General features: G+C 37.0%; 1 protein-coding gene across 4 annotated transcripts in view; it reads right to left on the bottom strand.

The window, feature by feature from the left end:
- Positions 1-816: 816 nt before the first annotated feature.
- Positions 817-26,949, bottom strand: part of NEBL (nebulette) — a 247,478-nt gene continuing 221,345 nt past the window's right edge. For 2 of the 4 annotated variants that reach the window (XM_086860331.1, XM_086860312.1), the window contains 3 exons: positions 26,593-26,721; positions 11,284-11,399; positions 3,083-5,755 (listed from right to left, as the gene is read on the bottom strand). In XM_086860331.1, coding sequence (XP_086716457.1) covers positions 5,579-5,755; positions 11,284-11,399; positions 26,593-26,721 — 422 coding nt within the window. In that variant the 3' untranslated portion in view covers positions 3,083-5,578. Of the gene's footprint in view, positions 5,756-11,283; positions 11,400-26,592; positions 26,722-26,949 lie in introns of all 4 variants that reach the window. The other 2 variants (XM_086860323.1, XM_086860318.1) reach the window with 1 other exon arrangement.

The raw sequence follows: 26,949 nt of genomic DNA on the forward strand, positions 1-26,949 counted from the left end.
CAGAACAGGGAATCAAAATTTTGTAACCAATTAAACTTCATATGAAATGCTAGCACATTTCTTAAGGAGAAATTAATATGGTAGCAACTGCATGTCACTTACCTAGGAGGAACTAATCAGTTCCATTTGTAGCTGCCATTTGTCCTCATACATTGCTCTTCTTCAAACCAACACTTGACAAGAACATAAAAATTCTAATGCAGTCCACTGTACTTTACACTGAATACTCAAATAAATAAAACGTGTCCCTAAGCATAATAATCTTCTTCAACTACAGGCAGAGCAGTTCCAAAATACTTCTTCATTTTATTTTACCTTAAACTTTCTTACATGTTTTAAAAATAATTTACTTGTGCAAATGAATAAAGATGACATTTGTACATAAAATTGTCTTAAAGAAGCCAGCAATGCAATCTTCTTTATTAGTGCTGAACTGAGAGCACACCTAACCAAATTCTCATTCAAAGACAAGCAAACCAGTATCAATTAAAACAGTGGACGTCCTTCACTTACTATATTTGCTTATTTAAATAAACCAAGGGTCATGGAATGTAACTTGATGTTCTGTTGAAGGGTTACAAATGCAGACTGAAAAAGGCAAATTAACCTTTTAAGGAGAGGCCATGTCTGAAATAAAACAGTGTTTTAGAAAACTATTTTCTGAGATCAAGCTTGACAAATAGTGCTAAATATTCTACTTAAGTTTGAAAACTCAAAGCTTCCTTAGTTAAAGCAACATCCATCTTTGAGAGCTTACACTAATGGGTATGGTAGTTTTACAGAGTGTTGTTTATGAATATAATACATACATAGTGCTGGGTTTAATATTTTATTTGAATGAAGTTTAATGTTATGCAAAATAAATTGTTATGTTACATCCACTGTGACATCAACTAAAATGTGAACTAGGTTGCATAGGTTAGTACTTTGGGCAGCATGATGTTGCTCTAGTCCACCAAAGCTTAAATATTCACAGTGTAGAGGAAGAAACAGGAATTAAAGCATTTCTACTAAAATATATTTTAATAGCTGGTGTTAACTTTCTGCATAACAAAAGCCAAATTAAGATGATACATCATATGAACCAAGAGTAAGTTTATCTGTCCTTTGAAAAACAATTGTTACCTTCATAACTGTATACCCCCAAATACAGTACAGTTTTGCAAAATAACTAAAACTTTACACACTTTAAAGCAAACATAAGCCAAACTGCACAGCGGTTCATTTTTGCTTTTTATATCACACTGCAAAAACCAACAGCTGAGAGATTTTCCACATCATGCTAATCAATGTCAGTACAGTCATTGCTGTCTTCCAATGGTCTAGCAATTTCTAATAGTAATATTAAATACACAATTGAAATGCTACAGTATAGCTTATTTTCCCCCCTAAAATAATAATAATTAAACAAATGTCAACAACAACTGGATTACAACTTAAGTACAATATGCAAATTCTATTTATCAGACACAAGAAGCATATGAAATTCCTTTGAATATACTGTTGTAGTGCAGGCAGTTTAGGAAATAGAGCTTTCAGGTTTTCTTTCCAAAGGAGAGATGGGGTTCCTATGGCATAAAGCTGGAGAAAATCACTAAAGCATTGCAAAATGGTTTCATCTTCTACAGCTCAATAGTACTTTGCATTTGCCAGCACATCAGTTTGGAGGACTTCTTTCAACAGCATCTTCTGTCTGTTTCAGTATATTATTTAAACATTTACTAACTAAAGCATATTCTATATTTTAAATGGAGTATTAATCAACCTAATAAAAATCTATGACTTTATACCCTGTACCACCTTCTGCCAAAGACCTCTGTATTTGTCATTTCTTTTTCATTGTACAAGATGACACGCAGTCATTGTACAATAAAAACTAGAATTATTACCTTTAGCAAGTATTGGAGACCTTCCACATCCCCAAGAAACACTCGGCAGGGACACATTTGTCAAAAACATAATCCATGGGAGGTGATTCTCCATCAAATCCCAATCTGCTGAAGTAGTTTATTGTATGTCAAATGTAATCAAGAAAACCCTGTTTCATCAAGACTAAATGCTAATGTTCCATAATGAAAAATTACAACTGCAGTACCTGTACGTAGCTTTGTTTAAAAAAATGAAGATTAGCCAGGCAAGAAAGAGTAATGAAAAGCAAGGCACCCATTTGTTCTTGTAAGTATGCATGAATATGCTCCATGTTGTTTTCTACATTTATAATCGTGTTAGCAAGAATTACAGCATTCTTTACAGAATTCTTTATTTCTAAAATGGGAACACATGGACTTCCAACCTGAACTTTGGAACAGCTTGAGAAATTCAAGTCCTTAAAAGCCCTTTCCTTTCCCCAGAAAAATGTTAACTACAGGAAGAAAGAACAGTGAGGGGAACATGCTGTGCTAAAAATGAGTATAAACTTTAAAGATGACAAGACAGCATTTAACTTTTTTTCGCCCCTATATCACACTGCACGTAACAGTCTCCCAACATATGCTTTAAAAAACGTGTGCTGGCACAATTTAGTTCATGACTTACTCTCCCTGCCTTACAAATTTTAGTTCTTATTAAAAAAAAATTATAATTGCATTCTGATAATTTTGGGCCTTTGCATTGCTTAGAACAAAGCTGCAAAATCACACTGAAGTTTGTTTTATATCAAAAAGCAGGAACCATTCCATATAAATATGAATTTCTAAGCATATAGGACAAAAAAGTTGACTACAAGAATAAGTAACTTAAACCAGATCTTAGTAATTCTGCTGACATACCATTCTCAAGAGAAATACAATTCACATACTGTTTTGTTTTCTTGACCTTTTATTTTTTACAAATTGCTTTAGCTGCTTTGCCAGGCTAATGAATATTCAAAATTCATAAAGGAAATTTTATTTCTATTGTTCAGCATAACATAGTTCTCTAATGTCACCAAATGCTCATTTTCTGATTAACTTCTATATGTAAAGTATTCAACACAGAAAGCTGTCTCCTCATTTAGGAAGAATTATTGTATATTTACAGGTAGAGACTATGTTTTGTAAGTCCCTAAAAATTGCAACTTGATGCCATATAGACATTCTCTATATTTCTTTTTTATTCTTATTTGGTTAGCAAACTGACATCTTGTTTTTATTGTTGTCAGCATTACACAGCTAATAGAGCAGCACAGCAGTGACAGCCAACTGTGCCTCAGGCATCATCTGAAAAATTTGCCAGCCAGCAGAAGATGAAATTCCTTTCCTCGCTGTTGATGGCCAGTGATGAAAACCAACACAGAAGCAAACTGCTTGTTTCAGAGCTTCTAGCTCAGCATACCACATCAGCCTTTAAAAAAGCCATTTGACCTGCTGATTTCATGTGGGTGTCGCCAGTAATGCACAAGGGTCTGCTGCAAGAGCAGCTCCTTATGCAAAACTTGCAAGAGTTTTAAATCACAGCAGTCAACTATATAAATTGCATATTTACAGTCACAGAATTCTGCTTTCAAAACACATTTTTTGAAGTTAGATACTCCTGGACAGCTTTAGCCTGAAATTAGGCTGCTGACAAGAAAGCACAGGTAATTCAACAGTCATGGACATTTTTTAATTTATTCTTTTTTATGCAGTCATTCCATTCTGCTTGGCAGCTGGTATCATCCCTGTGTTAGCAAGACCCAAAATAAAATTGCATAAGCTTTCCAATTTTTTGGGAATTGTATGCAAAAACTGTCTGCAAAAATAGAACTTGCAGGTATTTGCATTGACAACTTTCAGTTGACATCATTGAAATGTCACATTCACAAATCCATCCTGCCTTCCTTATTTATTTTTTAAACAGTTATTTCAGTGTTGCCTACTATGTGAGATGAGAAATATAAAATTGTCTAAAAGCTCCATATAAAATTCTCCTTTAAAAATTTTAGAAATGAAAGAAAGCCAGTGCAGATTCAATATTCTGAGGGCTACTCCAAACTTAACTTCTTAGCACATGGCTGAACTCCACAAATTATTTGATCGGAAAAACGTTTTCTTCCTTACACATCTCTGCATCCACGTGAATAATCTCTCACATGAATCTTTAACTCTTTTGTCCTTCCTTCCACAATTTCTCCCTGTGAGGGAATGCAGTACCCAGCCAAAGCAAAACCAAGTTGCCTGTGACCCAAGCCTGCTGACAAAATCCCTCTTACAGATCCACTGTGTCACCAGCTGTCAGATCCTCTGCCAGCCTCACATCTGAGACCTGGATCTCTCAATTCTGGCCCTAAGTTAACAGACACCAAATAGCACATGTGAAGGTTTGTCAGCAGAATATTTTTACTGTTTTCAACAGATGGCTAAACTGAAACATAATGGCATAGAATATGCTGGATTTTGCTTAGTTAGCTTTCCCTTTGATGTCAGTTATGAGAAAGATTAAGTCACTAAAAGAAAACATAATTCTTAAAGAAAACATAATTCTTCTCCATATTTAATCATTTGGCAAGCGTACAACCCACCGTTGGATCACCAAGAATTTGGGAGCAAACTGAAGCCATTGATCTGAGATGCACTACAAGAACCAGAGCTCTCCTCCACTGCTGGACGGAGGCACAAGAGTTTCTGCAGCAGGGGGAGGCACACAGCTCATCAGCAAAGCAGCCATTAAGCGAGATAGCTGTGGTGAGAACGGGATGTGACTGCAGGCTCTGTGGGACTGCACAGCACCGGGGGTATTTATTTACAGCACTACAGGTAAAAGAGCTAACATGAAGTATTGGTTGTACGTTGCCCTAATGGAAGTTTCTATTTAGATGCTAAGTACTATTACACGGAAACAGAAGAGTTGACAGGTTTTATATTTTAGATAGTCTTTGCAAGGAATCTTCTGCAGAAAAGATACTGAAGAACCATGGATCCAGACCTGGATAAAACTGATGAATTAGGATGGAAACAAAGCTAATAGATCGCTTGGAAACAAGGAAAAAATGGGTAATCCAAGAATAAATGTGGATATGCGAGAGTCAGGAAATTTTTGCTGTCAAAATAGACATATTTACTGTAAGGCTGCTGGGCAGTAGGGGATTTTATTTGTGGGTTTTTTTACTGATATGTTACTTGTCTTTAATTTAAATGACTGAATTATCTACTCAACATCAAAATTTTTATTAGGAAGCTAACTGCTTAAACATTTAACATTTCCCTAAGAATTTGAAGATATGTTCAAACTCAATGTGTTAACCTCCTGTGACTTCAGAGTGCCATAAGAAATTAACCAATTTTATGGTTATAATGTCTTTGAGGTGTAAGGAAAAGGCATTACCCTTTTAAAGTTAATTGACCAAAGTCTTTATAGGACTGGCAGCACCAGGCTTCCATACTTGTTTTTCATTTTGAGAGAGCACTGTTATAAGCAATGCTGTTTTCAAAACTCTGAATTTGTTGTGGATTATTTATTTTTTCTTTAAAGGACTCTAAAATGGATTCTGAGTGAGAATGCAAACTGTTATAGCAGTGATAAAGTAATGATCATGAACTCTTAAAAGATTCTTCTGATTTTTTTTCTAAAAGGTTAGATTTTAAGTAAATCATAACAAAGCTCAAAGGACTAGAGACAAAAATTAGTTAACAAACTCAATATAATTTGCTGGAAGCATTCCTGTTTTCCCAGTTCTCTGAACAGTACCATACATCCAGCCATCATCAATTGGTTGCACATTGATGATATAATCACCATCCCTGAAGGAAACTTCATCTTCATCTTGAGCGCTGTAGTCATACATAGCTCTGTATGTTCTCTGTTGAAGAAAAGAAAACAAGACTGTAACGTCTCAAGTCTAGACTTAAGATTCCTTGGTTCCTTCTCTTGCACAAAGAAGAAGAAGAAAAGAGAAGGAAAAAGAATAGAGGGAGCAAAGAAGTGAGAGAAATCTGAAGTTACCGTTGAAAAGGAACAGTATCCTGTCAAATATACAGTGAATACAGGCCCTTGTTCTGATTAGCAAAATAATTATTCTGGTAATTCACATTGTCTTATGGCTTCAAACAAACAGATTTCAAGCCATTCACTGCATATTGACATATTCTAGCTGTTGTCTCATTAATTCACTAGTAACAGTTCATTACATCCAGCCAGGCTAGCTCTGCTCCTGCTCCCTATTAGCATGATTCACAAATAGCTTCTCCTGTCCCTTCACTACAAAAAGAAACACAGTCTTCATCCAGGCCATTAACTTTTTCATCTCACTGAATGTCCTTCATTCCATTAGGATTTTACCTGAATTAAGGATTATGAATGCATTATTACCTAAAGGAAGAACAAGATTTTAAAAAGTCTGTAAAAATAATTTCAATGAATACATGTATTTTCAAATTCAGACAAAATTTAGCACATGAAGCCCCATCATTAGCTAAGAGAAATTTCTTTACAACCCTGCCCACTAGAAGACAAGCTTTCAGGTTTTTTTCTTTATTTTTCTAAACAAAGCATTTATTTTCACTCAACCAATAAAATGCCATTATTTACTGGAATTCGAAGTGCATTTTCAAAGTCAGGAAGAACAGACTCCCCTTGTATCTTAACAGCAGAATAAAACTAGTTCATTTTAAAATTCCCAAGAGTGCTTTCTTTTCCTTACCCTGGCTCTTGACAGAAGTCAAAAGCAGTTCAAGCATCACTGATAATATCCGATTTCCCTTCCGGTAATTTTTGCTATGTTACCATATGCAGCTGAATTTTTCTAGTACAGTAATTTAAAAAGGAAAAAAGGTAGAAACAGTCAGGGTGTGAGTTCACACCTAGTACTATTGTCTGAGCCTTTTAAAAGACAGCAAACTGCTCAAGAAAACAGCTCTGGATTCGTTTTAGTTCATATCATACATATGCGGGCTTGAGTGTTTTTAGTGAAACTATTCTTTAAAAAGGTGGAGATTGCTCCACATGGAGTGAGCAGGCCATTTGTCACATGTTGGAAATGTGGAATATTTCAATCCAAACTCTATAGGGCAACTCATCATTACTGCTCCCATGCTAGAAATGGACTTTTAGTCTTGTCTCTACCTTTATCACTGGTAAATTAAACAGGGCAGAGAAATCAGCTCCTGTTTAAACAGAGAGAAAATGGAGACCATTGGAGACCACGTTTCCTGGTAAGTCTACCCTGATCTGCACTTGAGTCCTGCGCTCTCTGACTGTTCTCTGCCATGCCTTGTCGTTCTGCTGACCTACAGGCTGTGACCAAGAGCACCTTTCAAACCAGAGGTTATCTGCTCTCCTCATGGCTCCTTAATGTCTTCCAAGTGTGCATGGAACTCAATGAAAACAAGGATTTATTTTTTTTTAATGCAATACATGACAGTATATAATTGCTTGGGTTCTATTATCACCAAAAATTCCATAAATATTCATAAAGTAGATAACTAGCAGTCAAAAGGCTCTCTGCCTTTCAGAATCTTATTTTTTCCAACTATTTCAACTGATCTCACTGCTGAGCCTTGAAACTAACCCCAAAAAAGCAGGGAAAAATATGCTATTACAACAAACTCAGCAGCAGTTAGACCTTTAAGCAATTTATTTCAAAAGAGGGTTGGTTCATTTAAGAAAAATGGTAGCAAGTCTATATCTAGTACAAGGCAGTAAGTGGATTTTGCCTAGAGTCACGCCTATAGGTCTCCCTTAAATGGGAAAAGGCTGGTGAAGAGATTCAATGTTTTATTAAACTAACATGGAATTGAAAAAATAGAGAGGTTTTGCTCGTTCAGAAGGATGCTCACTCTTCCTTAGAGCACCATGGCAAAAGGACATGATGCTGCTGTCTCCTGAAGACAGCTTGACTTACATCACTGTGGTGCACAGTTGTGAAGACAAGCCTGCAATTTCAAACTTTAAAAGAATTTATTAGGGACCTAAATGCTGCTGAGAAACCTAAATTTATGGCCTTAACACCTAATTAGGTGCTAAATGGCTGTCAGGAGAAATCTCCATAATAATCCTGTTAGCATTTAATGCCTAATTATCACTGCAGAGTGTAGTCTGGGCTATATAATCGAGAATTACAATGCCTAAAGGACTCAAAGCAGGGATTTTTAAAATGCATTTCAGTGAATTATTCCTCTGTCAGTAGTGATTTTAGCGGGTACTAAGCTACACGAGGGTGTAAGTTTGGAGTTCTCTAAAAGAGTCAAAACTCACTTATCTCCCACCTCCTCAAAGGTCTGTCTCACACCCACTGCTAAGACAGAACAGTAAGTCTTGCCCATGTGAAGAACTGAAATCCAGCTATTATATTATCAGTCCTCCAGCTAGTTCTGGGCTGGCAGGTGTGTATTTCCACTTCACCCCAAATTCATACCTGTTCTATGGATGGCTCCTTGCAAAGAGCAGTAACTTGCAGTGTCCTACACAAACAGCAGCTGTTAGGGAAAGCCTACTTGCAGCATAGGTTTTGTTTTCCTACCACTCTTGGATATCAAACAATGTGGAAACACCCCATTATTTTCCAAAGAGGAAAATGGCCTTCAGAGCTCTCTGTTATAAAACACTTTGTGCCCTAAGCAACAATTTAATTCACCCATTATGCAGAACTGCTCACAGAAAGAGAGGAAAAGTTAAGAATCAGAAAATAATTCTATTTATCTGGGAAAAAAAAAAACTATTCAAAAGATTGCATCAGGATCATGTCTATTACAAAACAGAGCTCAAAATTAAATAAAGCAGATTTTGAAAATTTAGAAATTAGAAAAATATTGTTTCTCACTATAGGAGATTAGTGAAGATGATTATAAAATGAACTTATGACTTTTGGGGGCAGATTTGATAAAAATACAACAACTCAGTTGAAAGTAGTGAATGTACAACAGCAGCTGATTCTGCAATCATCTCCACCCTGATAAAACCCATGGGATATTAATCACTTTTGCCCTAGAGATGTCCTGGCAAAACTCAGGCACTGATGAATGACTTTATCAGCTTCATTGCTTTCAGTTAAGCCTCAAAAACTGCTCAGGCTTTGAGGTCACTATTCTAAGATTCCTTTCCTCCAAACTCCTTCCCCTGGAAGGAAAGATTTCTCGTATTTCCTCCCTCTGTTACTAGCCAGACAATACTGCATCTCTGGCAGTACTGCTCCAAGCCCAGACCTGCACAGGCAGCTGAAAGCAGTGAACCTGAGCATTGTGTTTGTCACATCTCCTACAGCATGTCCACACCCCATTTTAAAAGCACTCCAAGACTGTCATCAACCTTCAGTCTGCGCCAACTGCTGCATTTAAACACATCCCCAGCCAGGGGCTTCCCCCAAACACACTCTGAGACCGCTCTGTGGTGCCTCAATAGCTGAGTGAAATATCCAATGCACCTGGATAAGCTACAAAAGCTAATGAAAATATTCTGGTCTTAAGCTGGGAAGACCAGGAAACCTGGCAGGTTTCTAACAGCGTCCGAGATGCCTCTTTTGGAGCAGAATCATCACCCTGGGGTGGTAAGACCACACTCTCTTCCTCCCCAGACTGGCAAGTTAGCAGTCAGCACCAGGCCAGCAGTCCTTGATTTCCTCTCTCTGGAAATTCTTGGGGTTTATTTTCTAAAGGGAAATCCACTCAGTTTTTAACAACACCAAAATCAGTTTAAAATCATGATGTTTGCCGTTTTCATTTTTTTCCCATGACAAAATATTATCACTTATAATGATGTCAAGTGAAAACAGTTTCACAACAAGGAAAATAAACCTATTGGAATAAGTCAGTCTTTATTTTTAAAATCCTTTAACATCACTCCCTTCCTTTTCCTATTACCTTCACATTCCCAGCTCTGGAAACAGAGGCAAATGATGATTCTCAAGATGACTGAACTGTTTCAACAGCCTGTCAGGTAAGTCACTGGGACACAGAGGTATTAGGAAATAGTGATCATCTCTCTGCCCACAGAGCTGCCAAAGCTGGTAAGTGCATTTTGAGATTTACAGGCATCTCCATTTTCTGTCTGCTGGATATGAGGGCTGCTTGCTTTGCTCCCCCAATGACTAGCAAATCTGCTGGGAAAGCCCAGGCTTCCAGGTCTCCTACTTCCTGGATTTTGTCTCTTGGAAAACAGCCAGCTCCCAAAGTGCCTTGTAATATCCTTGGAAATCGATGGTTGATTCCACTATCAGCTGTCTCACAGCTGTCATGCAGGTGTCCAAAGAGTTTCTCAGGTTATTGACTCACTCAATGATGCACATATCTGGATCCCAGACTTTCCAGCAAGTTAGCCCCCTCGGCCCCAGACAGCTGAGAATCTGGCAAGCCTGAAAGTACTCACACCACACAGAAAGTCATGACCTTTACAATATAAAATGTCATGGAGTTTTATAAAAAAACCACAAGTTTCATCTCACTTAGAAACAGTTTTTTTCAGCTCAGCAAGCTCTAAGTTTGGTTCATAATTAAATATATATTCATCTCTAAAAAAGGTGACAGAAGTAATAAAATGCATCTATTCAAAATTCAAAATAATAATATTTTTAAGGTAAAAAGTGGCTGGATCTGAACTAGGAAATCTCTAGGCAGTGATATGATTTTAAAAATATGATAACCATTAAAACTGAAATTTTTATATAGGGAGTTTAAAAAAGAAACTTAATTTCCTAAAAAAACCCAGCTGGGTACCATTCAGCTCTCCTTCCATGAGCAGTTACTTTGAAAATGAAATATTCACTCCAGCTTTACATTCCCATCCACCACAGTTAAGAACTTCACAATGTGGCCGTGGTTTCATGATAAAGCTTTTTCTCAGTTGCCCACCAGGGTAACTAAATTTGCATCATACACAGGTCAGTGCATGACTGTTGTGTGGGATTAGAAAGGGCACAGCAATCTGGAGATTACAAGCAGAAGTAACACAGGTAGGCACAAAACCTGTTAGCACAAAATCAGCACATCAAAAAAATTGAAACTAATTTAAACCAACAGGGTGATCTTAAGAGATCACTGGTTTTTGTCCAGTGCTAGGAGCATGAATTCATCACAGAGCATATTATCAAAATTCAACCTGTAAAACAATGTCCAAGCATCTCCCACTTGTTTTAAGTAGGTAAAGAATTCAATTATTTCTCTGCTCTATGAATATCATACCTTTTTTAATGTATTCAGACATAAAAGTTCTTACCACTGTTCATAGTCACTTAAATCTTTTTCATACATGAGGACTACCAGTTACATTTATGATAAAGATGGTCAAATAGGTGAACTATAGAACTCTAGGGGTTCAATTCAGTCATATTTAAGAGATTTTGCAATAGCTGATGATGGTGCTTACCAAACACAATTCTCCTTTAAATTCAATACTCACCAGATTTGCTGAATGAGGCTGTGAATGCATGGACCTCATGGATGACATACTGGTCTGGTGCATGTATCCATATCCTTGAGTCTGGCTTTGTTGATACGCCCCAGGGAGAACAGGGGCTGCATTAAAAAAATACACAAACACACACATTAATTCATATTTAAAAACAGCCATTGTCTAGAAACTGTAGACTATTTGCACTATTCCTCCATACAAAACAGTTCAGAATTATTTCCATAAAGACCATAAGGCTTTTTAAAGGTTGATTTGCACATTAATGTGCAATATATCCACAAACATTATCATGGTTAGTTGGCAGGAAAGGTTTAACGTACCATTAGAAGTTTAATCATTAAAAGGTTTACGAAAGCTTAAGGCACCACTAACTCAATTTTGGTACTGACATAGATTAAGCACTAAATATATGTCCCAAAAGCTGAAATCTTTAAGGAACGAATGGTGACAAAAAAGCTAATACAGTTTTGAAATGGTTCAGTAAAAATTCACTGTAATTAATTTTTCACTCATTGCAAACTAACTCTTATTTACTGGGCTATGAACAAAGAAAGACTGTGATTCACAGGAAGAGGCAGAACTTGTAAAAGTGAGCCCACAGTCGAGTTTCTTAGTTTATTCTGATTCTATCAACATTCTTAGGCCAACACAGAGAGATCAATACTACTTATATATTTCAAAGTCTATCTTATTCAGTATTTTCCTCTCACCACATAATTGTTCCATTTCTTTAATGCATATTTTATTCACATTTTAACAAGTCTGCATGCTAATCAGTAATATATTAACTTTTATTGTACCAAGAGCTGGTGAAAGCATGAGTACAACCAACAGTGATCCGTAACTACTTCTTATAAGAAAAGCATTCATAAACTTCCCACATCTGCCCAAACATCTTACTTTGGCAACAGAATGAAATAGAATGTGTTAAAAACATGGTTGATCAAAAAACTGTGAGAAATAAGCCCAGCATAAGTGTTACCTTGCTACCTTCCTAGCAAGGCCAAAAAGTATTTTAAAAGCAAAATTAAAAATACTAGATTGGTTTTCAAAACAAAAAGATTAGAGGTTAGTCACCACATATTTGTGCATATTTCACAAGACTCAGGCTCTCTGAGAATAAAGACTTCTGGCTTGTATGGAGGTTATTAGCCCATCTCCACTGTTATTTGCCAGAATTTTACTAGCTCAACAGGGAATCTATAGCTACACTGAAAAACAAAAGCTTTTTCTGCTGATACTTTTCAAGTAGTCTATTTAGTTGATAGTCTATCTCCTCTTCCAAAAGCTTCTTTTGGTTAAAGGAGATGGAGCTTGTGCAACATATGATTAAAAATCTTCAAACATGGAGTCATTCAGCAGCCCAGCACTCCCTGGAATGGATCTCTTGAGCTTGTTGGGAAGTCAGAACCACTTCTGCAGCAACTATCACACATAGATTCAAAGAGCAGCAAATCCAATGTAAGATTTAATGGGGTTCACAGTGTGTGAAAGGATCCAGGACTTGTAAAATGAAAGAATACATGGGAAAAGCAGGAAAACCCATTAAAAATATATATTTATGATAAGTATTCATATGTACACTTGTATTACTCCATAATTCTCTCCTTCTTGAGTTGTCAGGACAAGAAACGCATGCAAAAAAAAACAGATTACTGAAAAAATTTTTGCTCAACTATTTCAGAAAGAAAAGTCAACCTTGTGCTTTCAGCAAGTTGTTTTACCAATTCTTCTTCTCCAGCTAACAAAATCATTGATTTCAACAAACTTACATCTTAAAACTTCAATTTAGTTTTAGTTAGCATATTCAACTGCACAAAGTGTGTAATTACAATTTGGGATGCTACACTTTGCTCTGCTATACTTGAAAAGATAACTAACACAATATATAAACTAGGGATTTTCTGATTTAGAAAACATAATTCAAACTATTTTAATGGATAGATTGTTTTGCTAAATGAGGTAAATTCAAGTGATATGCAGTCAGATTCAACATTGGAACATGATGAATAATGGATGTTTTAGAAGGGCCAAGTTCATTCTAATGACATATAAGTAGAAAGACATCTTAAAGCAGTTCAATCATCAGAGAATTGCCGCTCATTAACATGTTCACAGGATTATCATGCATTACGTGAATAGTCCTAAGCAGTTCATCAAATAATTTATGTTTCAGTGTTGTTACAAGCTATTTCCACATGAGCAGATGTGCTCTTTTATGAGAAAATAGAGAAAAACATAATTTAATCTAAGGTTCTGCGATCAAACTGGAATGAATACATTTTGTCTAATTCACCACCAGCAAGAATGCAGGGCAGTTTGTCAAAGCCAGCAGTCTCATCTCCTCACACCAGCAGAAGAGTACCTCTGTGGGTTGAAAACCAAGCACAGCTAGCAAGAGGAGTACCTTCAGCCAACACTGGCCACAGATCAGCCAGCAGCCAGCCTGCCCTGAAGCAACAAAGGGCTGGTAGCTCTTCCCTGGTCCTTGGCAGGGTCAGAACACCCTGAGAGCCCCTTTCTTCTTCCCAAGAAAAGCAGAGGGCAGTAGGAACCTTTTGTTCTTGATTCCTTCTCCCCAAAAGAGATGTTTCTCATTTCCTATCAATCATCCCTTGTCAGCATAAGGCAGCAAACCCACTGAGGTCAGCTTCACTGTAACCTCCAAGTCAACTGGCTTATTTTGGGGAGCATAACCCACAGCTCCTGCCTCTGTGACAAGTGACAGCTGCAGGTCTGAAACGTGCTTTATTCTTTAGCTATCAGGCTCTCACAAGCTGAGAGAATTCTGTCAAACAGCCTCAACAAAGCTGTTTCCTACTTTACCTGCAATGATGGGAAACAAGCCCACAAAATAAAGAATTTCTTCCAAAGCATTAGAAATTTTGGGAAGTGATAGAAACTGTAGTATTAGAAGAAGATTTTATACAAACAAAAAGGAGGACTAGCTTTGCTATTTATCTTCTAGTCATTTATTAGGTATCATATATGTGAACATAAATATCAGCATATAATAGTGTTGAAGACAATTGATTAATTCCATGTGGGCTGGGGTTTTTTTTCCATTAAAAGAATACTGTAGTATTCTGCAAAAACTTCAAAATTTATCATTATTTTCTAACAACTTTTAACAAAAAATACTGAAGAAATTTCCAGATGATTGTCAATTTGGAAGACTATTTGGGAATCATATAAATAAGCAGAATAATGAAGAGACAATGTCTGAGCTGTGTTTCTGGTGACATACATATAATTCAAGGTGAGATTAAATGATGGAGAGAAAGAGTTTGACTTTTTCATCATCATCACACATAGTTAACTGCAATCTTTTGGCTCAGTCTGAACTATAAAGTTCCATAACATCATTGATTGCAGCAGCAGCAAAAGCAATGGTTTTAGCTAACCTAAGGGAACAATAAAATACAGCGGTGGAACATGAAATTCATTTAACTGAAGCCAGATTTATTGGTGATGGAGCTGAGGGCTGACCATTGCTCCCAGAAGTACAGGTGGATGTTTTTTTCTTGCATTAAGACTTTACCAGATGCACTCTGATTTATCAAAACCTACTTCTTTTTTTTTTTCTTGTCCCACTTACCAAGCAAGCCAGATATTCATTTCAAATTATCTACTTGAAGAAATTTATCATATATCTCTTACTATATCTTTACAGGCTTCCCCAGAGAAAAGAGCATGAAAAATGAATGAACATTATATAAGACAAACAGAGAGGAAGCCTCAAAGAAAAAGCAGCAGCTGAAAGAATGATAGCAAGTATCAACTCGCTGCCACAGACAATGGTACCTACAGAGTGTGATCAGGATATGCTTTGAGAAGAAATGGGAGAGAAAAAGGTCAAACTGTGGAAACAGGAAAGGAATCCTTTACCAGAAAGGATTTACAGGAAAGCTTTACCAGAGCTCGGTGTATAACTATGAGCTTAAAAGGAAATGTTATGCTAAAAAGAAAAATCAGTTAGAAGTTGGGTTCTGAGACACATTTTATCAATACCATGCTGAAACTCTCTTCCATTATTTTGTACAGCAGAACCTTGATAATCCATGGTAAACAATATATCCTCAGTGGCACTGCAACACATGCCAATTACTGAATCACCTGTGAAATAACCACTCCATTTACTCTCACACCCATCATACACTTTTGAGGATTTAATAGGATCTTTCCTATTCCGATAACACCTCAATTCACAGTTTCACTTCTAAGACCAGACAACTCACAAAGAATATTGCAATTCTGCAATCATAACATGAGAGAACACAGAGTAAAAATAAAGATTTGGGTTACTATGTGCTTAATTCTATTGTTTGCAATACCTTAGGTAAAAAGCTGTAGGCTTTCTGAGCACCACAAAAGAGCCAGAGCACCACCATACATCTCTGTGTTACTGCCATTACAATGAGCTCACCCAAAACAGATCAAGCTGCTTATGGGAATCATGCTGATCCACATATGTGGAAGTCCTTCCCCTTTTTCTCCCCTTGCTACTGCTGTATTTTACACAAGCTCCTATATTTGGTGCAGGCTCCACAGAATTTCTTCAGAAAGCTTTCCCCATAGTTTTCGGTTCCTTCTTTCTTTTGCTCTTCCCTTAGAAATCCTCAGCTACATCCCAGGCAACAGGAGACACAGTCTGAGTGATGCAATCGCACATGGGGAGTTGGGGAGGTCTACAGGACCTTTCTGGGGACTCAGGTCACCCCATGTGCTGTCCATGTGGACAGGTCACTCACTGTGCCTGAACTGCACAGCCCCTTTGACACCTCCCAGTGCAGCGCCTGGCTAAGGAAATACAACCTTGGGAAATACGGGAAATGAAACTGTTACTGCCATGTTAAAGCTGGTCGATAAAAACAACTGATACCTTTTAAAGACTTCTCCAGAAGGTGTTAAAGAGGTTACTTTAATTACAAACTCTGGCTAGACAATTTTGGGGTTTTTTTTGTTTTCTATCAATTTCCTGAGATGTTGGCTGCTGCACAACCATCACTGAAATACTTAAAGTGAATGTTTTTCTCGAAGAAGCCTCTAGAAATAACATAATCTGTCCCAGTTTAAAATCAGTGCCAAATTTTCGGTTAGGCTGGGTTTCTTCAGGCCTTGTCCTGACAATTTTAATTTTGGGATGCGGATTTTAATACACCTCTTTGAGCAACCACAAACCCTTTAATTTCTCCTCCCTATTTCCCATGCTCTTGAGGTGAGCTGAGCTCCTCAATGCATTGAGAAGCAGTTTTAAGGAGAGATTTGAAGGTTAACACATTAATTCTGCAGAAGTTCACATCCTGCCCAAGCATAAACAGCAGCATAAATGGAACATAATTGTTGTTAGCCAAGAATTTAGTAAGAGGATTAAAGAAGGCCCATATCACAGGCTAATCAGAAACAAGAAGCTTGACACTTTGGCAACAAGGCAGGTTAGATTTGATGAGGGTACAATGTTAAAGAGGCATAAAGAGCAGAAAAGTAACTTGATTGCTATGACAGCTGAGCTTTTAGCAGATTTTTAAAGATGATGTGCTAAACATCATTCTCTGCTGAAGTTAAGAATGTTGGAAGAACTTGGCAGGAGTCATGAGGGGATTTGTCTCAAGGAGGTTATAAGGCAGTCCACCCCCGGTGTCCACTGCATATCTGATGTTGGTTCCCCATGAGCTGGCTGAGACAGCCTAACACTTCTGCTACCCTTTCCTTCCTCTCAGCTAGGGTGTTCTGCTGCTGTCTTGGTGAGCTCAGCCAGGGATCAGACCAAATATAGTCCAAGGACAGAGGCAGGACCAAGTACCCAAGGCCACGGACAGCAGAAAACAAGGAACAGCTAGATCAGCTCAGCTCTGCAAGGTATGTTCCCCTAAGCACCTCTCTTTTGTGCAAGCTGCCTCTGAATTCAAACCACAAAAGAGCTGAGCTTCTCACAGATGCCTCCCTCCAGATGTCCCAGCATCCAGCTCCAAAGGAAGCGCCCCATGTAATGCAGGTGCTCCTGTGTGCTCACATCTGGCAGGCACTGCTCAGCTATTTGCATAATTCTTGTAAAAAATCATAGTGGAAGTTTAGAGAATATTAAGCCTAATGCAGCCAGAAAAAGCTGTTTACTTGACAGTAAAAACAGGTATCAGAGAACTTAAGACTTTAATGAGTGCGCAAGGATTGCCCAGAGAGGTTGATATGAGGTACAGAACTCTGCAGCAACCCCAGTGTACTGAGCAAGGAGTCTCTAAAGAATACAGTAAAAAAAAGTCACAGAAGTAGAGAAAACAAACAGAAGAGTACAGGAGTGATACAACATTAGGAAAAACTCAGTAATAATTTTACAGTGCAGAACAGTTTGCCAAGAATGCTCCTGTCCCAAAATGGGAGGAAAATCTTAAAAATCCCCAAGGTTCATAAAAAAAAAAAAAATTAAAAATTGGTTAAAGAAACTTGGTTTTTTGCCAATCATATCAAAATACTTTTTACATACATTTTTTAAAATATATGTAATAATAATTCTCAGTCATTATTACAGTTTATGAGGCTCTTCAAAATTAAAATATATTTCAACACAAAGCTAGATTCTTTGTTTTAAAAATATCAAGCTTTAACCTTAAAAATTTCAAACTGAGAAATGTGATCCCTTTGGCATTGAGACCTTAGTCACATGTAACCCATTCCTATATAAAAGTTCGCCTTTTAAACTATCTTCTGATCAACACTGAAAAATTCCCAGCCATTTGAAAAGTTGAATTGCTCAGCATTAACTTTTCAAATAAGCTAGAAAATTACAAAACACACTCTAAAGTGGTTATGGCTCTTATCTGATACAGAGCTTTTTTCTAATCAGCAAGAGTAGCACAGTCAAATTTACTGGGAGTAGTTCAGACTGTGTAAGCAATATAAGAAGCACTAACCTGAAGACTGAAGATGGTGAGACCTGATACAGAAAAGTGCTGGTTTTAGAACAGTAGAAAACACCATGGTAAGGCATCTTGGTATTTTTTCTTGTAAAAGTAACTTTTTCTTCGTTTCTTTTCTTTGTTTTTTTCCCCTCTTTTCCATGCCCTTTACTAGTCAGTCAGTCTGCTTTCACAGATATCTGAGCTACCAGGCTGGTTGCTCTCAGTGGTTCTGTCAGAAGCGGCAGTTTGTCCACATGCTATCCATTACAGGAGTCAGTAATAGTTAGTAAATTGGAATATCAAACCCAGATATAATTAGGTTGTTGAAATAAGAACCTGAAAGTATGGCCTAATTCACAGAGGGTGCTAATAAGCTTCCATGCTCGCTGACCTCATTAGAATTGAAGCTCTGAACTACTTGGATTCAGTGGCAAATTCAGAATGTTACAGCTTAGGAAGTTTCCATAACCTAAATTCTAAAGTGATAAGAAATAAACTGTGAAATCTCCAAATAGTTAAAAGACAATGAAAAGGAAGTCAACAAAATTACTGATCTTGTGTTTGAAATACCATTAATTATTCATCATGCCAAAAATCAAAACTCTACTCTCACGACTACTTACTGACATACTACAGTTTTATAAAATAATGTATTTCAGACTAAACTTCATTAGTGTCATGATTAGATAAAGATTGTTTAAGTAATCATTATTTTAGAATACCACTTTATCAGCTAGCAATAATTAAGACTAGCTATATTGTATCCATCATGTAACTGAAGTAGATTATTATGGGAAATGAAGAATCATGCAATTATAACTCTTGAAAGCAATTTCAACATAAGAAATTAAAATTTGATTTTGAACAAAATTACAACAGAAGATCTCATATAGCTGTTGAGCATCTATCATAGAAAATGAAGACATTTTGAAAGGAACAACAAAAAGAATGAATAATGTGTTCACGACACTGGAATTCTGTGTTTCATTTGAGGTTTTCTTTCAGGCAGGGACTATCTCACATTTCAGTCCAAAGTTCTTGACTTGTATGAACAAGCAGTATCACTAATAATAGCTACATTGGTCTCTGTTTTAAAAGTCCATCATAAATCCAATAGCAGATGAAATGGGAATTTGAGAAATACTAGCTAGGAGAGTGGAAGAACAGTTGGCAAATTCTCTCTAGTACATCATGGTCTATGTGTCTGGTGATTCACACCTTAATTCTTCACATTTTGAGGAATGGTGGATCCATCAATTCTATTATATTTTTTTTCATGGCAAATTATTTTCCAAGGTCCATTCTGGCCTCTCTGAGGTTCTAAATCTCTGTACTTCAAAAATCAGTCTGTCATGGACAACTTTTTCCTTAAAAATAAAAAGGAGTATGGCTTTCATTTTTCTTCCCAGCAACTGCAAAATAGCAATATATTTTTTAAAATTCCAGGCTAGCACAGTCTCCAGAAGCCTTGTCTGCAAGCAGTTATCAAATATCACAGTCTAGAGAAAAATGAAAGGAACCCAGGATGTCCTATTTTCTACAGTCAACATTAAAAGAAAGAGGACAGTCAACAGAATATCAACAGATCATCATTAAAAGACAGTAACACAGGGAATATTTTTGCCAGAAAGTGATTTGGGATACTGCTTAGAGAATCATTTTTTTGAGGTACAGGAACTGGAGGATACTGAGTAACAGCTCAAAAGCTTTTGTGATCATTAACACGTTACTGCCATAGTAAAGCATCACAGAGTTTTAAATTTAGTGCTCTGGCAACAGAAGAGGAGAAGAAGCCAAATTTCAAACAACCCATCGAGTCCCTGCCTGTCTGACTCTGGAGCAGTGAGGTGGTAAGTGGCAGCCTCATAGCTTGCAAAAAGCAAAAGCCAGTCCTGTTCTGGCAGAGTGGACAATTTTGATGCTCTGAAAATGACATCAGCTTCCCCAGACGGCTTTTGGAATGGTCATTCAGGACTGCAAGACCAAAACCACTCAAAAGAATTGACTTGATAGATGTAATTCCATAGTAGCCCCTTCAAACCAAAGCTTTTTCAAGTGAAAGTAAATGTGTTTGTTATAAAATAGGGTGTTAAATGATCTCCCCAGAAATTCAGTAAAATATTTCAAAGAATTATCAGCTTTTAAAAATACAGGAAAAGGCTCTTTGTAGTGTATATTCATACCCATGTTTTTGTCCATTTTGCTAAAAAAACAGCATAAAATGAAAGTGGACACAATACAAAATTACAATTTAGCATTAATTATATTAATTATTATCTTCATCCAACTTCTTGGAACAGTTGTTTTGGGGATTTAAAAAATTGTATGAATTCTACATAAGACATTTATGACTTTATGGCCAGCTGCAACTATCTACTTCACTTAAAATTTATTTCACCTAAAATACAAACCATTTATTCCCCTTCCAGATTTCACTGACAAATTTTTACCACAGCACTGTAAAGGGGAAAATTACTACAACTATTTGGCTTCTAACCCTAAAATTGGAGTCCTATTTGTTCCCAGTTTTGAACCCAGAAATGTAATTTTAGGGTTATTATAATGAACACAGAATATTCTATACCAGTTAAATGTACTGACAAAAAAAATCTGGTTTGATATTCAACTCCAAAATCTTTTCTAGATGATTAATTCACTCATTTTCCTCACAAAAGAAAATTAAATACATTAAGTACTCTATTGCAACCTGAAGAAAAAAGAATTACTAACAGGGACTATATAGATTATACTGTGTCATAGGAATGGTTCTAGCAGTTCAAATATAAAAGATCATTTTATTCAGACACCATTATAAATATTAGTTTGGCATTTTTTTCAGTGCTAGCTGTACAGTCCTAAGAGTCCAGCCTGTGTGTCTATTAACAGCTGCTACGCCACAATACTCACACACCCCCCTATTTCCCCCACTGGTTCTGTGCCTGGAACACAACCAAAGCACAGGACATCCTGCTCAGAATATGATTTGCAGCCAGGATTCGGTCTTACAAACAAACCTTACTGACACCTGACTTTTTTGCCCGACATTCAACCTGAGTTGCAGCATGTCTCAGCTGAGACAACAGCACAGTCTGCCTTTTCTCTCTTCACTCACCAAACCACATTATTTTATTTATGAAGGCACAAAATGTCTTAAAGCCAGCCCAAGGCATCCTCAGTCCTACTGGGGCCATGGTGTACCACAGGAAGCTGCAATTCCTACTTAAATTGTAAATAGGCACAGCTTTGCTCTAGGCTTCCTCACAAAAAGAAAGATTTAGTAAAATGAAAGTTAACATGTTACATTACCCACATGCCTTCAATTGTAATTTAAATTCTCTTACATTTACTGAATATCTACTGCTGCCCTTGTGCATTAGACAGAGAAACCTGCAAGTTCTTCTCACAGAAGTTGTGCTTTGATTTCTATACATTGATCTATTTGCATAGTGGGTATTACCAGTCTGAACAACGGTGCAAGGATAGCACTAACCAGGATCATGTATGTCACTGCACACAATTTTGCTAATTATATTTATTGTCTACTGGATATAAAATTCTCTGAAGTGTATCAAAAGCTGCTCTAGGGGACCACACTTAACAAATGAAACAAGTCCTTGGCAAGGGAGCCATTAACACTTCCAACTGCTGAGTCACCTGGAAACTTCCTTTCCACTTTCTGCTCACCAACTGTTTAATGGAAAAGGGAGAATCAAACTCAGACAGCTGCCAGAACAAACAGAAGGATCCCCTGCACTGCTGCTGTAGTACAGAAATTAAAAATTGGATCTCTTCTGGATTTGCCTCCACCTGGATGTGTGGGGATTGTCTTTTGATGCTGCCAGATGCCATGAGTATGGGACAGAAGCATGGGAATCAAATAGGCATAAGGAATCTAAGCAAAAATATTTTGGAAGTATGAAATGTAAAGCTCTCCTTGGAACATTAACTCATCTTCAGTGAGCACACACTGAATGAAAATGTGCTTTCAGACAAATCAACAATTTATATCCTAATGTATTACAACCAGCATGGAATATTTAGTTTTATTCCCAACACCCTGAACCAGACCTTAATCAAAATTTAACTAAGAAATTACTTGAAGTACTATATGAATTTTCAAGTTTTATGTTTAAAAAATCAGGTTTTACAGATAGTTACTACCTCTTTGTGGTGGAAAAATGAAACATAATTTTCTGGACTAACTTCTCTCATGTTCTGCATTAACAAAGCCCTCAGCAGAAGACATTAAAAGTCCAATAGTCCAGACTAGGACAGAAAGCTGGTAATGCACAAAATAGTGCATAAATGTCTTATAAAAGTCCAGTTGCCTTTCTGGATTCCTGTACTTACATGGCTTAAAAGACTGAAATGGATTATTCAGAGGAAGAAAATATAGATCAAGCAGTCAGAAATCCTCTTATCATGTAAACACATAGAAACAAGAACATGTATGGAACATTCTCAATGTGTTTCTAACTGAAGCCTAAACTCTTACAACTAACTTTGTCTTTACTTTTATTTCTTACCTTAACTCTAAAGCTGAGAAAGTTTTCAACACCAGGAAACCTCCCACTGTTTTGAAGAACTCCTCTAACTGTAATGATGCTATTTTAAATCAGGAAATAAATGCCCTTTGAACATTAGGAGTCACTGCAAAACACAAGGCAGAAGCTGCAACAGCAAAATACATCTCCTTCAAATGAAAGATGCAGTTTTCAGAAGAGAAAGAGCTCTGACTTGCTGTCTGAAAAACCATGTCCTTTTGGGGTACAGTGTGGTTACAGCAAGCCTTTACAAGGGAAATTATTTCATTTCTGTAAAAATATATTTCAGAATGGAAGACCAGGTTTCACTGATTCTGGAACGTAAGCTGTCTAACAAAGAAAACCCTTTATGCTAAATAATTTGTGGCATCAGAGAGATTACAAACATACACATATGTTTGTGTCTGTATAACATACAAGAGAACTATTTAGTTACATTTGAAAATATCATAGAAGTTTGTGGCTGTTATCTATTATTTGACTACAAGCATTTGTATTACATGACAGAACAGAAAACCACCTGATTACCAAGATGGAAAAACAGTTTTATTAAAATGCTGTTGAATGGAAGAAGACTATTTTTTCCCTCATGTTAGCTCTCAGGTTGGCAAACCTGCTGGGCACTGGCATGTTAAAGAAGGAAAACCAAAGTACCATCTAGTTTGAAACAGAAAAAAGTCAGAAACAGAAGTAAGAGTCTGGTGGCTAAGAGAAGTGTCCATGTGACCCTCACAAAGGGGTACCAGAGTGCACCATTTTGATGTGTTCAGCTTTCTGTGGCAGGGCAGCCTGCTGATACACTTGAAAGGGGACAAGAAACCCACAAATGCCTATAGTTCTTCCCATGAACTGTACAATTCCTGTCCCTCTGAATGCCATGTTTGATTACTGGACTCCAGGGAACACTACGGATACAGAGTTCAGCTACCTAGTAAAAAAGAATTTTCCCCTGACTGATGGAGGAAAAAAAAAAAAAAAAAAGGAGAAGAAAAGAGAAGAAATATCTAACTGCTGTGTGATTCTGCTTGACCTCCTCAGAATGGCAGAGCTTAGCAACTGAATATGAATACACAGAGAGAGGAGTGAAGGAATCCTGCCCTGTATTCCTGACAGCTGCACCTGGACATGGAAGACAGAGAATATTTCTGTTGTAACATAAAGACAAGTCAGGTATTATTCCCCTTTTTTTTCTTTGGCTTGTCTTTTGCTAATGGCCATTCTTCCCAACCTCAAAACCAGAGGGTTTTTTATAAAAATTCATGGGAAGGACAGAGCAAGGAAGGGAACAAAATCTGGTTTTCTTTCCTCTTCTTCTTTCAGCTATTGGCACAGGAGAAGAGTTATGACCACTACCCCAGTGCAAGGCGACTCCCTGGCCTACATACAGGGAAACATCTTCAATTCCAGTGTGTGAAATAAAGAGGGATTTTCTCCATTTTATCTGACTAGTTTGTAGTCTTCTGACCAGACTAACCAGGAGCAGAAGCAGCAGCAAAGCTTGCTGGAAAGTGTTAACAATTGTTTCCTATTCAATATGAACTGTAGTACCCTAAAAGAGAGCACAGGGAATTTTCTTACATTATGCAAAAATCGACTGATTTTGTGGAGAAAGCTCCCTGAGAAGGACACATGGTTCAGCTCATCATCATCTAAAGTAACAGTCAGGGAACAAAACAGGAAGAAGTAATTCTAATGAACAGTGTTAGTAGCTTCCCTGTGATGTTATTACTGAAATTCCCCAAGAGCAGAGAGAGTTATTTGGATCTGAATAAGCCTTTAACAACTGGCATTAAGTCAGGGACCCAGCTAAGGGCTGGGAAGAGTTAGTTAAGGAAAAATTCCATCAGGTGTGGCAGGTGAAGATTTGAACAGTGTGTCAACTATCAGTAAAGGTATCTAAAATAAAGTAGCAATTGAACAATGTAGAAATATGTGAAAGATGATGAGACAAGGTCAAAGAAACTCAGAGACTGTAAAATTGGTTACAGGTCTCAAACTGTCTTTCATGTTGGCACACCATCAGATAGAACAATTGTCAATGAGAAACCCTGCTAATCTGAAAGTACAAACTCCATGAGAAACAGCCATGGAATCTCACCAAAATAGATTTGGTTCTCACTAATGGTGTAAGAGACATTCTACAAAGGTCATGGACAAACTCATCTTGTGGCTATGTGAAAAATGACCTTTTGGATGGGATGAAAAAGATTGGTATTTTTGGCCAAAGATGCTGTCTTCTGCTAGCTCTATGTGTGTTCACAGAATTGGCATTTTCTTGTAAATCATTAGGATTATATTCAGTTACTTAGCTCTGGCACTTACTTCTTCCCTGCAATGGAACTGTCTACAGGAGCTCAAGTGCTGGCTAGCCAGCTTGGTTAAAATGGAAACAACCTCTTGCTAAAATAGGTTGACCTTGGGAAGGCTCTATTCAAGACATCACCACAACAATTGATTCAAACAGAACCACAAAAAGCAAGTTTACTAGTGCAAGAACAACCAGGAAAATAAAGCCCATTTCCCATTCTCAACATGGCAAGTAGTAAAAAATATCTGTTAAAAATCAAATCAAGATGACAAAGCAATGTTGAAATGGCTTGGAATACTGCCAAAGAAAAGATCTGAACAGCCATAGACAAACAATGTGCACTGGACTGTGAAGCTCACTTCACATCATCACAGGAAGAGAAAAAAAAAACATAATGTGCATTACTGCTATCATCTATTAAAAGAGTTGAGAATATTGTTAAAAGTACCAAATAAAGATAGTCAGACATGATAAAAGGCAGTACATTTCTGTCAAAGACATGTGTTTCTTCCTTTGTTCAGAGTTAGCACTTTAGCCTGAACACCTTCTCCCTCACCCATTCTTAATCAGAGCTGCTTGTATTTACACAGCACCCAGAAAATGCAGGCTCCATAAGCACCAACCACCACAGTAACCTATCACTCCACTGAATAGAAGAACATAAACAAGTGCAGTCTACAATTAAGATGCCTTAAAATTTCTAAAAGCATGGGTAATTTAATGTTGTGCAGGCAACTAAACAGTTTCTTACAAGACAAAAAAAAAAAGTAGCTCTTTGGATAAACTTTCCAATGCACCATTTTTTCACAACTGAGAAGCAGAAATCACTATTTTTAAGAAATATCTATTTAGAATGCAATGATTCAGAATATTTTCAATTCATCAGTCAAGTCTAGTATGTGGGTTTGTACCTGAGAATGCAGGTTTGCCAATGTATTCTAATATTAATCCATGTTAAACTGTAACAGACTATATAAACTTCCCAGCTGAGTGTTAACCCTGGTTCTCAAACCACTGAGAGGATAAGAAAATTTAGTTAGGTAAGAAGGAGAGAAAGGGAAAAAATTCCTTGGGATTGTTTTTTTTAAGATAAAAATAGAGAGCCACAAAAACCTGCGTAGTTGAATATGGGAAAAATTACTTAAGTCACTAAAATACTATGACATACTCGATTTACCCACTGAAAAGCCCAAAGTAAATATGTTTTTTTGGGGTTAAAGGTCTATTTCATTCAGTTACATCATGTGATTAAAGAGAAAAAACCAGATTCAAGTACATTTTGCAAAAACACAACATACCTTCTTTAAAGCATTGTAAATAGGAGTTAACAGGGTTTTGGAGCATTACCAAAATTGTGAAAGAGAATTCACAATAGAATGATATGGCATGCAGAACCTGTGCAGTCCTGCTTTGCTTTCCCAATCAATCAGGCAATAGCTCACAAAGTTTCTACTTGTGACTACACAAGGATATGGAGTTAATGCAGACCTGTGAAGTCTCAACACACTGCAACAGTGCTGTTAGTGAAAAAGGTGGGAATAAAGGGTACCTCCTTCATCAGATGGCCTTGTTATCTCACTGCAGTAAGAAAAGGTAGGGTTCGTGTCAGAGCCATCTGATTTATAATCTCCCAGACTGGTAGAATGTAAATACTGCTTAGTGTAACGGCTTGCTCTTTCTACAAAGGTAGAAAGAAATAAAGAATATCACAGTAAATAAACAGCAGAAGTGCAAATACAAGCAGAAACATAAACCCCACCACTCCTAGCATTGCTATTCATACACTGATGGAGTTAATATTAGAGAAAAGTAAATGCTTTGCAATTTTGTATCCATTTTAAGAACCAGTTACTTCCAAAGTTTGCTTCAAAACTGAATACAACTAAGCTTGTTCTTTGCTTTAAAA

Source organism: Cyanistes caeruleus, chromosome 1, assembly GCF_971803275.1.
Source record: "Cyanistes caeruleus chromosome 1, bCyaCae1.hap1.1, whole genome shotgun sequence".
NCBI lineage: Eukaryota > Metazoa > Chordata > Aves > Passeriformes > Paridae > Cyanistes > Cyanistes caeruleus.